This window comes from Hippocampus zosterae, chromosome 15 (genome assembly GCF_025434085.1).
Source record: "Hippocampus zosterae strain Florida chromosome 15, ASM2543408v3, whole genome shotgun sequence".
NCBI classification, from domain to species: domain Eukaryota; kingdom Metazoa; phylum Chordata; class Actinopteri; order Syngnathiformes; family Syngnathidae; genus Hippocampus; species Hippocampus zosterae.
In genome coordinates, this window is record NC_067465.1 from 6,415,624 (window position 1) to 6,428,373 (window position 12,750).

At 48.1% G+C, this 12,750-nt stretch overlaps 1 protein-coding gene across 6 annotated transcripts in view; it reads left to right on the plus strand.

The window, feature by feature from the left end:
* The window catches only part of chd7 (chromodomain helicase DNA binding protein 7), a 46,210-nt gene that overhangs the window by 4,057 nt on the left and 29,403 nt on the right, over nucleotides 1-12,750 (plus strand). For all 6 annotated transcript variants that reach the window (XM_052087946.1, XM_052087951.1, XM_052087950.1 and 3 more), the window contains exons 2-4: nucleotides 3,882-5,394; nucleotides 5,492-5,820; nucleotides 10,777-11,222. In XM_052087946.1, the coding sequence (XP_051943906.1) occupies nucleotides 3,978-5,394; nucleotides 5,492-5,820; nucleotides 10,777-11,222 (2,192 nt within the window). In that variant the 5' untranslated portion in view covers nucleotides 3,882-3,977. The remainder of the gene's footprint in view (nucleotides 1-3,881; nucleotides 5,395-5,491; nucleotides 5,821-10,776; nucleotides 11,223-12,750) is intronic.

Below are 12,750 nucleotides of genomic sequence, written 5' to 3' on the forward strand. Positions count from 1 at the left end.
AAGAGTGGCTGGCATTAAGCGCTTTCGCGTGCGGGTTTTGTGCTTGCCTGTGACAGGCAAGACATGTCATGTACATCTCTGACTCCATATGCGTGCGTGCATTTCTTTGAATCGGACCTTCCCCTGTCCCAATTTAGACGTTTGTCATCCTGTTGTTCTTCCTCTTCCCTGAGCTTTCAAACCTTCGTATCAAAGCATCTTACCATAAATTACAGTAGTGAGAGAGAAAACTGTACCGGAACGGAGCCCGCTTTCTATCGCAGTTTCTCAACTTGAGCGATGCGTATTGCCGATTCAAATTTAAGTGCACTTTGCTATGAATTGATGCCCTATTAATTTGAGATGCTGGCAAGGCCCGTAAAGGCTGCACCGGCTCGACACACACACACACACACACGTCTCAAGAGCACACGTGAACGCACGTTGTCGATTTTCTATGGGTCAGCAAATGGAGCTTTTTGATGGCCCTCAAAAAGTGAATCTGTCTGTAGGGCAGGTGGAGCCTGTGCGCGGATCTCGCGATGCTCTGAAAATGAGTCAAGGAGTTCGCTGGCTTTTGGCATGCAGGCGGTGGTCGACCCAGCTCTTGTCCAGCTCAGTCGGTGCAAATAATTTCCATAACGATCAGAGCTGTATCATTATTTTAACCGCTCTTCGGTCATTGCCAAATTACAGTTTGTCACCAATATTTTAGGGCTAAGGATCGGGAATAGAACTCAGCTGGTGCAGGCCAGCCTCGCTTGGACCGTGTAAGAGAAGCGGTGCTTGTCAGAAGGCTCGGGAGGAATCCCACACCCGGCGCTGCGAGCGCGGGACTGAAGAGGGGATGGAGATGAGGCAGCGGCTAAAATAATTCTGTAAATGAAACATGACGCCATAAACTCAATTGCGTACACTTCATCCGGGGATTGAACCAACCCCGTCCACTTCCGTCCGTGGTACTCTAGACTTGGGCAACGAGCATTCTGTAGAAGGGGCAGAAAGTGACACTAACATGGAAAAGAAATATCTCAATTGTCGATTTGTGATCAAATTGGTCCCACAAGATGGAATTTCTTCTTTCATAATGACTTGAAGTGTGAATGTGTGAATCATTAGGCGGGGACACAACAGATGCTCTTCCTTATAAAGTTTGACGCCTCACTTGGCGGTTGTAGCGGTCATGTGACTCTTTCACCAAGCGATATGTGCTTCGCTCTTATTAATTCGCCATACGCGGCGGTGTCTCGATACGCCGGACCCATCACTACGGGCAGTGCTCGCTCTTGGCCTCCCCGCTTGTGCCGGAGAGCGACCCTCAGCCCGTAGGAGCTGTCTGCCCCAATGGAGGCACCAAACCTTTTTTTCTTTTGGTGGCCACTGCCCCCACCCCGTCAAAGTGTAGCACTTCCTCAAATGAGTGTTTTCTCCCTTGCCATCATCGCATTATGTTTGGGGCGGTGCATTGTGGAATGCTTGATGTCAACAATCGGAGCTCTGTACCCTAACCTAATGACCCCAAATTTAAATGAGGCAGTGAAACACTGTTGAATTGCTACTTGCGTAAGAGAATGCGATTGGCTGACCACCGGTTCAGGGTGTCCCCTGCCTACTGCCCGAAGACGGCCGAGATAGACTCCAGCACGCCCCGCGACCCTTGTTGAGAATAAAGCGGTTCAGAAAATGGATGGAAGGATAATAATAATGCCGTAGCCAATTGACATCTGCGGAGTTCATGTTCTAAAATGTCCATACTTGTGAAATGTTTCATGTCATTGACGAATACACAACCGCGTGCCCACCTACCAAGACCTACTTGATCCGACACTCGCATGCATGCGTGTCTGCCTCAAGGATCAGACAGAGTTGGCCATGGTGTTTCTGCCCTCATGGCAAGGGAACAGTTGAAATAAACGCAGCCCTTTCCCGGTTGACTCCCCCCCCCCCCCCCCCTTTCCCCTCCTTGAAGCGGATACACGCACACTGTACATTAACGAGGCAGCCGTGTGTAAAATAAGCAGATTTTGCCCTGCCTCGTTGCTTCTCTTCTCTCTTGAAACCACCCCGCCAGGCCTCCTCCTTTTCTCTTTTCCTTCCTTGCAGGTCTTAAATCCCAGCTTGAAGCACACGGGCTCACGTCCCCTCACTTGAACATAATTAAATACACGCAGCTAGCCAGCTACTACCTGATGCCCCCTATTTGGGAACAAAGGTACAAATTAGAGCGGTTCAGCCCCAAGCGGTAATGGGACGTTGGTGGATGCTTGTGCACGTGATCACCAGAGGAAGTGGCCGATCAGTCACGACTTTGTCTCTCTAGTTAGGTTTTATGCTGTCTACTGCACTTGTTTTGTTTGTCCGTTCCTGTCGCCGAGGAAACGTGGTGCTGTTGACATGGCAGAGATTTCCTGCCGTACTACCCGGAGGCCACATGCAGTTTAGTTGCCAAACTGACAACTGCGCAGGCGCGCCTGCAATGCCCTGCTGTTTCCTCACGGCTAAGGAAATGCGGTGCATACATGAACCCTTCATTGATTTTGAGCAGGTTGAGTTTATCAGAACGAATACATACCTATCTTTCCAAAAGTTTAGCAAGTAATACAATTGTAGTATTTGAGCATCTCACATTTGTTGATGGGAGTGTTGAATTGCCACACCTTCACAACTCAACATTCTTCTCTAAAGAGAGAAAAAAATTGAGTTCAAGAAATCAAATGCGTTTAGCTGGATATTTTTTGAGTATGCACCATATTAAATTCTTGTGTATGTTAAATCGCTCCATGTACAGCACTTTGTATGCAGCGATGGCTGTTTGAAAGTGCTCTATAAATACTCTTGACTTGACTTGACTAAATTCACTGAACTATTCACTGTGGTGGCACTGAAATGACAGTATTTGAGTCAGTGTTTATGTTCCACCTGGAAATGAGATGTGCGGAATAGGCCAACACAACTCTTGCGGTATTTTTATACTGTGGCTGTTGTCAATATTCTCCCAGTACCTAGGAGGCAGCGTAGAGCATTAATGGCATATGAACAGCTCTTCACAACATGGGTAGAAAACAATTGAACTTTTTTTCCCCCCCTCAATAATAACAATAATAATAAATTTGATTTCTGAGTGCCTTTCAAAACCCTCAAGGACACTTCACAATCAAGAACAAAAATATAAAAACAGTTTGGGGTGAGCAGTGTACATGCATCGTCAAAATAAATGAAAAAGAATCAGGAAATAGAATTTATCTCTGTGTCACCAGTGTCACCGTATGTGGCATGCCCCCGAGCTAGCTAGCTAGCTTGCTTGGTTATCTGTCCATCTTTCCATCGATCTGTGTATCTGGTTGTCTTTCTCTATCCGACTGTCTCTATCTCGTCTTGCCTGAACAAAATAACTTTCTTTTTTTGGCGATTTGTTTGATTTCTTTTTCACACAGTAACTTAATTGACACTTGAAGATTATGACTGGAGACTTTCTTATGACTTGTAGCCAACTCCCGTCAATGTCACCTTTGCCATGCATTGGAAGAGCATTTAATTTTTTCGCCAATCACTTTGTGCCGCTGGGCCGGATAGAAGAGCAAAAATACATTTCTTTTAATAAAGATATGTAACGACAAAAAGAATGTTGAATAATTCAATCCTTCATGTTCATTTTTGTTTTTTCACTTTTTACTGATGAATGAATGAATGGAAAAAATCAGAGTGCACCGAATGAAAAACTATGACCGCAAAACTGAGATACAAACCAAACTGCGGATTTAGTGAACCGTTCCACTCCTAAAGTGTAGGCTTCAGTTTAGATATTCAGCAACCATGTACTCTGTGTTTGCATTTACTGCACATTGGCTAGTACTATCTTGCCCTAAAATTGTGCCCCCACCCTGCTCTCTATTTCTTGTCAGGAACCTTTCAAGAGGACCATGGAATAACAAGATAGCAGTTGGCTGCAAAGGGCTTTCCTGCACAAGCACGTCCCTTCTGTGGGGGCCCAATCCGGCATGGCGGACCCAGGGATGTTGAGTTTATTTGGGGATGATGCAGGGTTGTTCTCCGATGGGTTGGATGGTTTAGGAGACTGCTTTCCTCAGCAGCCAACCCCTGGCCAATCCAGCACTCTACCCCGACAGACTAATCCCCCGCTCAACCACGAACACCAGGGAAGCAGGGCTTACCACCAGGGGATGCTCCTCGGTACTGGACCAGCACAGCCTAAATTGGGCCAAATGTACGACCACAGCTCCTACGCAGGCTATGAACAGGCCGGCGCTCCCGCAGGAAGAATGATGTCTCAGAATGGTCCGAGCCAGGGGCCACCAAATGTCAACGCAACTATGAATGGCATGGCTTCCCACTACCACAACAACCCCGCTAACTCAAGTAATACCCATCATGGTTACCCAGGTGATTCTGGGGGTGGCGCTGGTGTTTGGGGACAACAGCATCAAAGCAGATCACCATATCAACAGCCAGCAGCGCAAGCAGGTAGTGGCCCCAACCAGATTGGGGCGTTCCAAATGTCTCAGAGCAGCTACGGCGGCATGCCGGGCCAACCCACACCCAACGCATCTCTCATAAACCAACATTACCCACCACAGAACATGGCTCACCAACCAACTCAAGACCCGTCTCACTACATGGGACATGTTGGAATGGTGGGGGGTCAAATAAGACACCCACAGCCCCAAAGCCAAGGTTACCCCAATATGAGCCACGCACCAAGATTCCCACATTCTCCCTCACGACAGCCTGCGCATCCTCATCAACATCAGCAAGGTATGGCTGGGTTTGGGGGTGGGCAATACCCTAGTTATCAGGCCCAGTATGGTGCCATGGGTTCTGGAGTTGGCCAGGGTGCGAATGCCGCTGTCAGCAGCAACGCCAGCCCTGCTCTGGGACCCGGGCAGCTCGGCCAAAGGTTTAACCAGGGATCAGGCGCAGCTTCTGGGCAACCCGGTCAGCGATACCCTCCAGGGCCATCCCACCAGACGCTTTCTGTCCCACTGCAGCCACAGCCGGCAGGGCAACAGGGCCAGCCTATGCACCCCCTTAGCCACTCCCAGCCCCCCAATCAACCCCAGTCCCATCTTGCACCCCCAGCTCAGGGATCCTACCCCTCTCCCTCATCAATGTCCCCCATGCGGGTTTTGGGAACCCCCACCCCGCCTCCCCAACAGGTCAGGCCCCCGAGTGCAGGACTCGTTGTTCCCACAGAGGTGACGGGGTACACAGCCCTGCAGTCTCCACCAAATTCTATCGCACATCCTCAGAGACCTCCCCAAACGTCACTGTCTGCTGCACACCAACACCAGCCGACCCACAGTATAGCCTCCAATGCAGGGCAGATGTACTCTGGCATGGGGCCGCAGCGTTGTCCTCAAATCGTCCCAAATCGGCCTCCGCTCCAGACACAACAAGGTAAACAAAATCATTCACTGTCAGTACCTTCTTCAGGATTTTTTTGAAGGCTCTGTCGATATCTGATTGTCACTGATTGTCCTGCCTCTGTTTTTAGGGCATCATGAGGCACCAGTCAGCCAAGGGGGAGATCAGCATCTCCTCCATTCCCAGCAACAGGCCTCTAGAAGTGGCCAGCCCATGCAGCCTTCTCCTGGCGGTTTCCAAGGTCCATCTGTTAGTCAGCACGGAGCCCTGCCCCTGAACCACGGTTTATTGCCGCCCACCCAAAACGTTCAGACGCAGCACACTCACCTGTCCCCCTACCCTGTGCAGAGCACGCCCCCTCCCCCCAGCCAGTCTTCCCACCATTGGACACCGCCACCTTCTGCCTCCCATCCACTTTCCTCGCCCCCTAACACCCCACAGAAAGTGCCTAATATACAGGTGAGTCTTAGCCAAATGCTTTCATTGCTTAGTCAATGTTTTGTTGTTTTTTTTGGGGGGGGGGATTTCTGTGTCTGGAGTGCAAGTAAACTTTGTCATGTTTGTGTACTTAGTACATGACATTTGCGAACACAGCAGCACACTGGGCACTCTTCAGTGTATTAATTTCTTCATATTGGTGTGTGTTTCTGCCTCTTTTGTGTCCGCTCGGCCATCTGTGGTTGGGCTTCTATGTATGTTGGAGAAATTGATTTTGTGTTTATTTTTTATTTTTTTGCAACACGCGCGCAAAAGCTGCCGCGCACGTATATCGGCACCAGCAGCATAATTGCTCCTCCCCCTTGCTCCCTCTTCACCCTCGCCTCTTCAGAGGAAACCTCCCTTCCTGTCTCTACCTCCTCCCTGTCTCCTCTCTTTCCGCTCTCTCTGCGGGTCTCTTTCCCAGTCTTATTTATTTCTTTTCATCATTGTTGTGTGGCCAGATGTTCAGAGAGATAGTTTAAGAATGAGAGGGTGAGGAAGAAAAGAAGCCCATGACCGCCTCTTAAGAGGAAGGATGTGGGGGAAGGGGGGTGGGGGCGGCAAGCAAGGACCTCTGGAGATGGCATCCAAGCTCGATTCCATAGGAGAGGGTTACCCAAGTCCTGGAGAGCGGCTATCCAGCCTGTTTTCCGTGTTCCCCTCCTCCATTATACCCGATTCAAATGATCAGTTTACCAGCAAGCCTTGGGGACCCCTTGCAGAGTAGAATGCAACGACGCCTGACGAGTCGATGGCAGTGTGGTTGCAATGTTTCACTGATGACATCCATGTTTTCTGGTCGTGATTTATGCACCAATGCTGCTGCTGCTCGTTGTGCCCTCTTGTTCCGTTAGCTTGTTTAGTCGCTCAAAGCCTCCTTTCTCCACAGACCCATTCACACACAATGGCAGCCCTGTGGTCTCGCATGCCGAGATCCAATCCGCTTCCCTCTGCATTCTCATTCATACTGCTTTCCACTTTTCCCATACCATCACCCCCCCCTACCTCTAGCCTTTTTGACCTGTGTTTTGTGGTCGACATTTAAGTTGTCGCACTCAATTTATCCAGCTCTCCTGACCTAGATGCTAGTTTGGCTGGTGAACACTGCTTCTCACCTCTGCGTCCTGCATGCACCATCCCAAGTCTAGCTGCCTGCAGCACCCATAGCTTCCCATCAACACAGTCACTCAGATGTCCACACACACACACACACCATGGTGAGGTCTGGAATGAAATTGCAAATGTGCCTAGGGAGATAGGACGCCTGGTGGTGGAATCCTTTTACCGTGTGTGCGTGTTTGCTTCACTCTAGTTGCACACAGCTAGTAGTGATTCGTGTGATGCACTTGTTTGAAAAACACACAAGCACTGCAGTCTGCATGCACACACAGACCGGTCAGTCACTTGCGGTTACGGTATGTCTTGTAGTCTGTGCTCAATTTGTTCACTAATCATAGTTATTACACACGCGTATCGATACACACCCACACCCAAATGCACGTGCTTTCGTCAGCTCCTCAAGGTCGCAGCTCTGGCAGCGTACTCTGCCGTGACCTTTTTTTTCCTACATCACGTGCACGCGCTGCTGCGTGCGGCACTCCAGTTGACATATAACATGCCTATCTCACCCCTCCCCCGCTTATGAATCCCGTCAGCAAGCTGCTGTACCATCGAACTCACCCCGTCCGTCTCTGCATCTTCGAGGAAATGGCTCTCGAATGTCCTTCTTTTTTGGAGTGGATTTAAATGCAAATATGGTAGACCGATTCTGGCGAAATGAACAGACCTATTGAAAAATAAATTCATCAGTGATGTCAAGCAAAGCCCCCAAAACATAATTTAAGACATTGGTGCAAATAATGTCCCCATTCTGTCACTTGCTTGTCCTATGTGCGCTATGGACTGAGATGCCATCACTTCTCCTTTATGGTGGGAAATCAATGCCTTTGGCCATAGTTGTGTTTGAAACTCACCTTTCCAATAAGATCTCCAGCACATATTGGTTTGTCACAGTGCCGTTGAGATTGGTAAGCGGTCTTGGCACGGACAAGTGGATGGATCTGTGTTGTGATTTTTCTTGGGTTGCATAACCATCAATGGTGACATGCATAAAGCATTGCTGTCCACTGAAAACAAGTCCCTCAGTGGTCTAAGGCAGACATGGAAAGCCGTTGCATGTGTAGGCAGAAGTTCCCACTCACGTCCTTGATCACCCAATCACAAAACTAATGTCGTTTGCAAATGCAACCGGTGTGTAGATGTCTGAAAACCATCAGATTTTCGATTTAGAATACCAGTGTCGATGTCTGAATTGGCCTTACTGGGGAGGTAGAGGAGTGTTTTTCCCCATTCCCACATGTGGTCGAGTTCATTGGACGGGAAACCCAAGTTACATCTTCCAGTTTTGTCCGGTCAAGCCCTTGCAGGTACTCTCCATCAAGGCTCACGTCCTAGCCTTGGCTCCAGATGGGGGCCACAGCAGCTCTTCTCCAAGGGAGGGAAAGCATCTTCCAAAATTGATCTTCATCATCGGAGGCTTGGAGCTGTGCTTTAACTTTGAACTCCTTACCTGGAACTTCCTTTGCATTGGGTAGCCCTACTAAGGGCAAAACATCCCTGACAAAAATGGACCGTTACGACCGGCACTTGATCTAAGTGGAACTGAAAAGAGGGACTTTGATATTTTTGAGACCTCCTGAAAGGTGATTCAGTGGCTCTCCGCCCTTAGGAACTGTGCACTGCTTGTGCAGACACCAACGTTTCAGCTTTGCTAAATTGGAGTTAGATTATAGTTGGATGGATAGATGGAAAAAGGGGGTGTCCCCCACCAATCGACTCCTTTCTTCCTCTCTTATACCTCTGCGAGAGTTAAAACGCAATGCTCTTCTCTGTGCGTCTACATTTCTACCGGTTGTCTAGATTCATTTGTTTGAAAGAAGCTCTCTATTCAAATAAATCACAGTCAGCTTGTCACCTCCTCTTTCGAAGGTGGTTTTCTTGAACACGCAGCTTGGAAGCGCTATTGAAACCAAATATCTCTGTTCCTTTCTCTATTTCAGTTGTCCCCCCACTCATCCCTCTCACCCCCATTTTGTCTAGGTGGCTCTATTTACGTGTGTCAGCAGGTGTTTGTGCGACGTGTTTCATGTGTTGTGAGACCTTGCAGTGCTTGGGTGTGACATGTCTCTGTGCATTAGCTTCCGCCTGATGCGAGCGGACTAGGGAGTTAGAGCACTTCCCCATCCTCCATATGAAGCACACCCAAGCTGCGGTTTGTATGTGCTGAGCTGCTTCTCTGGCATTTTACTAGTTAAATTTGCTGATGCTCACACAACCCCTCAACGTATTTAGACAACGCAATGTTGGTTTTATCCCCCCCCCCCCCCCCCTTTATGACATACAAACACTCGGGAGCAAAATCTCCACTGCCCGAATGACATGCATACTCGCAAACGCACACAGATTCTTCCTCCCTGTGACTTTTTGAAGTATGGAGATAATTTATTCGTGTCATGATGCCTGATTTCCCATCTGCTACTGGGACCCTGAGCAGCTGGAAGAAGAAAGAAAGGAGGAGGGAGCATTGGAAGAGAGGGAGGGGGAGAGGCAGCTGGAGTGGCTCTCAACAGCTGGTAACCAGTTTCCTTTCACAGAAAGCATATATTGGAGCAATAAGGAGAAGGTGGCGTACTGAGAAGGAAACATGAGGTGTCAGCCAGTTTGTTTGCTAAGGTTAGATAGAATGTTGCTGCCTAAGAGGGGCAGAAAATTTATGGCACCCGGGAGTAAGCAGCACCCATGTGACTTCACGTGTTACTCGAGCAATGCTCAAAATATCCTTTGATTTTTTTATTTTATTTTATTTATTATTATTTTTTTTGAAGAACAGTTTTACTAATCAATAACTTGCAACTCTGTAATTTTGAGCCGCAATTACCTTTTTTTTGGGGGGGGGGGGCGGTTAATCCTGCAAAAGAAAAACACCTAAGCAGTCGTCTTGAGATGACGTGATTTGGCACTTGGCCTTCAGTTTGGAAATGGTACCGGGGCTAAATTCAAGCAATGACAGCACCACGCTCACAGTGGGAGTGGGTACCGGATCTCAAAAGAAGAGGCGGTGGCAGCAGCAAACTAGGGTGTGTGGCTTTCAGAGGATTTGAACAATTTTTCACAGGTGCAACCCACATACTGTACTTAGTTTATCCCTCAAATACATTTCCCATACATATTTGCCACCATTTAAGTGTGGTTATTGGATTGACTTTGTGCTTCTGGGCAATTCATCGTGTACTGGACCGTTGCAAAGAAATAGAAAAAAGCCAAATTTTGTTACTTTTGGTGCCATATGTAGATACTTGGCCGGTTAAGTTGGATTATTATGTTGAAACAGGTCTGATTTGGGCGGCCCGGTAGTCCAGTGGTTAGCACGTCGGCTTCACAGTGCAGAGGTACCGGGTTCGATTCCAGCTCCGGCCTCCCTGTGTGGAGTTTGCATGTTCTCCCCGGGCCTGCGTGGGTTTTCTCCGGGTGCTCCGGTTTCCTCCCACATTCCAAAAATATGCATGGCAGGTTGATTGAACACTCTAAATTGTCCCTAGGTGTGAGTGTGAGTGCGAATGGTTGTTCGTCTCTGTGTGCCCTGCGATTGGCTCGCAACCGATTCAGGGTGTCCCCCGCCTACTGCCCGGAGACAGCTGGGATAGGCTCCAGCACCCCCCGCGACCCTAGTGAGGATCAAGCGGTTAGGAAAATGAATGAATGAATGAATGAAAGGTCTGATTTGCTTTGCATTCTGGTGACATTACATGCATTGAATCACGGCGAGTTGCTTCCTGATGTCCTTTTTTTTTTTGTAACGTAAAGAAACCAATGCAATTGTTTATTTTGGGTAATTCGTTTAAGATTAACTGCCATATTTCTCTTTGGTCCTTTCAGCATTCCTCGTTGGACCCATCTGCCGATGCCTCCGTGATAGTTCCCGATAGACCGACTGGCGACGCCAGACATCCTGTCGGCACGGAACGGCCCAATGACCAAGAGACCAAGCCAAAAAAGAAGAAGAAAAAGAAAACAAAAGTAGAAGATGGAGAAGAGGAAAGAAAAAAGAGCATGACAAAAGTAGAGGAAGACATCAAGTCAGGACTTCCTTCAACAGGGTGTGAGCAGGGTGCCGGCCCAGGAATTGGAGATGGAACTTCCCCAGCTGTTGAGAAGAAAAAACGGAAAAAGAAACCAAAGGAAAAGGCTGAGGGCACTGAGGCCAAAGAGCCCAAGACCCCCAAAATGCCTAAAACACCCAAGACCCCCAAGACTCCCAAAGAACCCAAGGAGAAGAAAGTCAAGAACTCCACACCCAAGGCCAAGATGCCCAAAAAGTCCAGGTAGGAACGGCATTACTGCCCAAGTGGTTATTTGCGAACGTGGACGCACAAGGACAGGAAAAGTTGGTCCCACATGAATCGTTGACCATTTCATGACACAAATTTGTTTGGAAAACATCCGAGGAAGTTACTTTTAGAACAACAGATGCCTGGGACTCCATCCTTAAAACAGTTTGACATGTAGGCTTTTCAGTGGTCAACCAGTCCCGGTTTGTGCCGGCATATGATCAACAGGGTTAAAACCATGATCAGGTTTAGTTGATTATTTATTTATTTATGTTTGCTGCGGTTTATCGTATGATCGCCACCTGCAGAGCAGTCAGTGGGGGAAAAAAAGTTAGATTTGCATCCGTAAAATTTGACACATTGCCGAAGCAGAGTATTATGCAACGGTGTGTGTCCTTCAGTAGACCCCTGCGTAATTGGCCTTTGAACATCTGGATTCACCTGTTTTTGGAGGAGGGGGGGGTGAATCCCCTTGTTTTTCATGGAACATGCGCATTGGCGGTTTGCCCTGATTGCTGCTAGCCTTAATAGATTACTATCAGCGGCTCGGAACCAGTTATTGTGTTCAATAATGCTCAGACAACAACCGCGTGCTCACGAAAACTTAATTCGTCATCGAATAACAATCGCCATTACACTTTACGGCACATGTGTTTTTACTGTTCTCATAATACGCTAGTTCGTCCTAGCGTATAACGGTGAGAGGTATTTTAAATCTTTTTTTTTATAGTTTCGGAGCTTCGGCCTCCCAGCGCCAACGCTTTCTGCTCCCACGACACGAGACAAGGCTAAAAATAGATTAGCATCCGGGCTCACATGTACACTATGGCAGCACCGAACCATCCGGAGTGTTCTAATTTTGTACGTCCGATCAGTGATGTCATTGACAGTTTGCTCAAATTATAACATTGCATTTGATCATTAATTTTTGCCTAAAATGCAGAATGTCAAGCAAGTTCGATACGCTCGATATGATCAATGTAAAGTCGAATGGCTACGTGCAATTTGTGAATGCTTTATGCTGGAAGCATCACAGGAGGGCATTGCAATGAGTTTAAAACCCAGTCAGTCTTTGGAATGCTGTTGTTGTGTTTTTCGAGATAAACGTGACTCATCTGACAGTGACATTCGCACATGCAGTCCAGTGTCTTCACGTGACATGTGCACTTGCCAACTTTTTGCGTCGGAGAACACGTGCAAGAGCGCAGTTGAGAATATTTGTACGGTATGTTAAATTCAAAGGTGGTTTCATTGTGAACGCGGAAACTTTATTGGGCGGAGGAATGCCAAGACAGCCCACCTCTCTCTCAGCATTCATTCTCACTCCCTTCTTTTTACTCCTTCCTTATGGGCCCGTTTATCTTGAGAAAGAGGGAGGGCCAAAGCTGCAGGCAGGGGTCAATGCTGGGGGGAGGTGGGCTTATGCATGCATCGGCCACTGTTGAAGACAGTGGGGGAGGGGACGACCGGGTGAGGGGGGTTTGAGATGAGGCAGGGTAGGTTGCTACCGAGGCGATGAGGG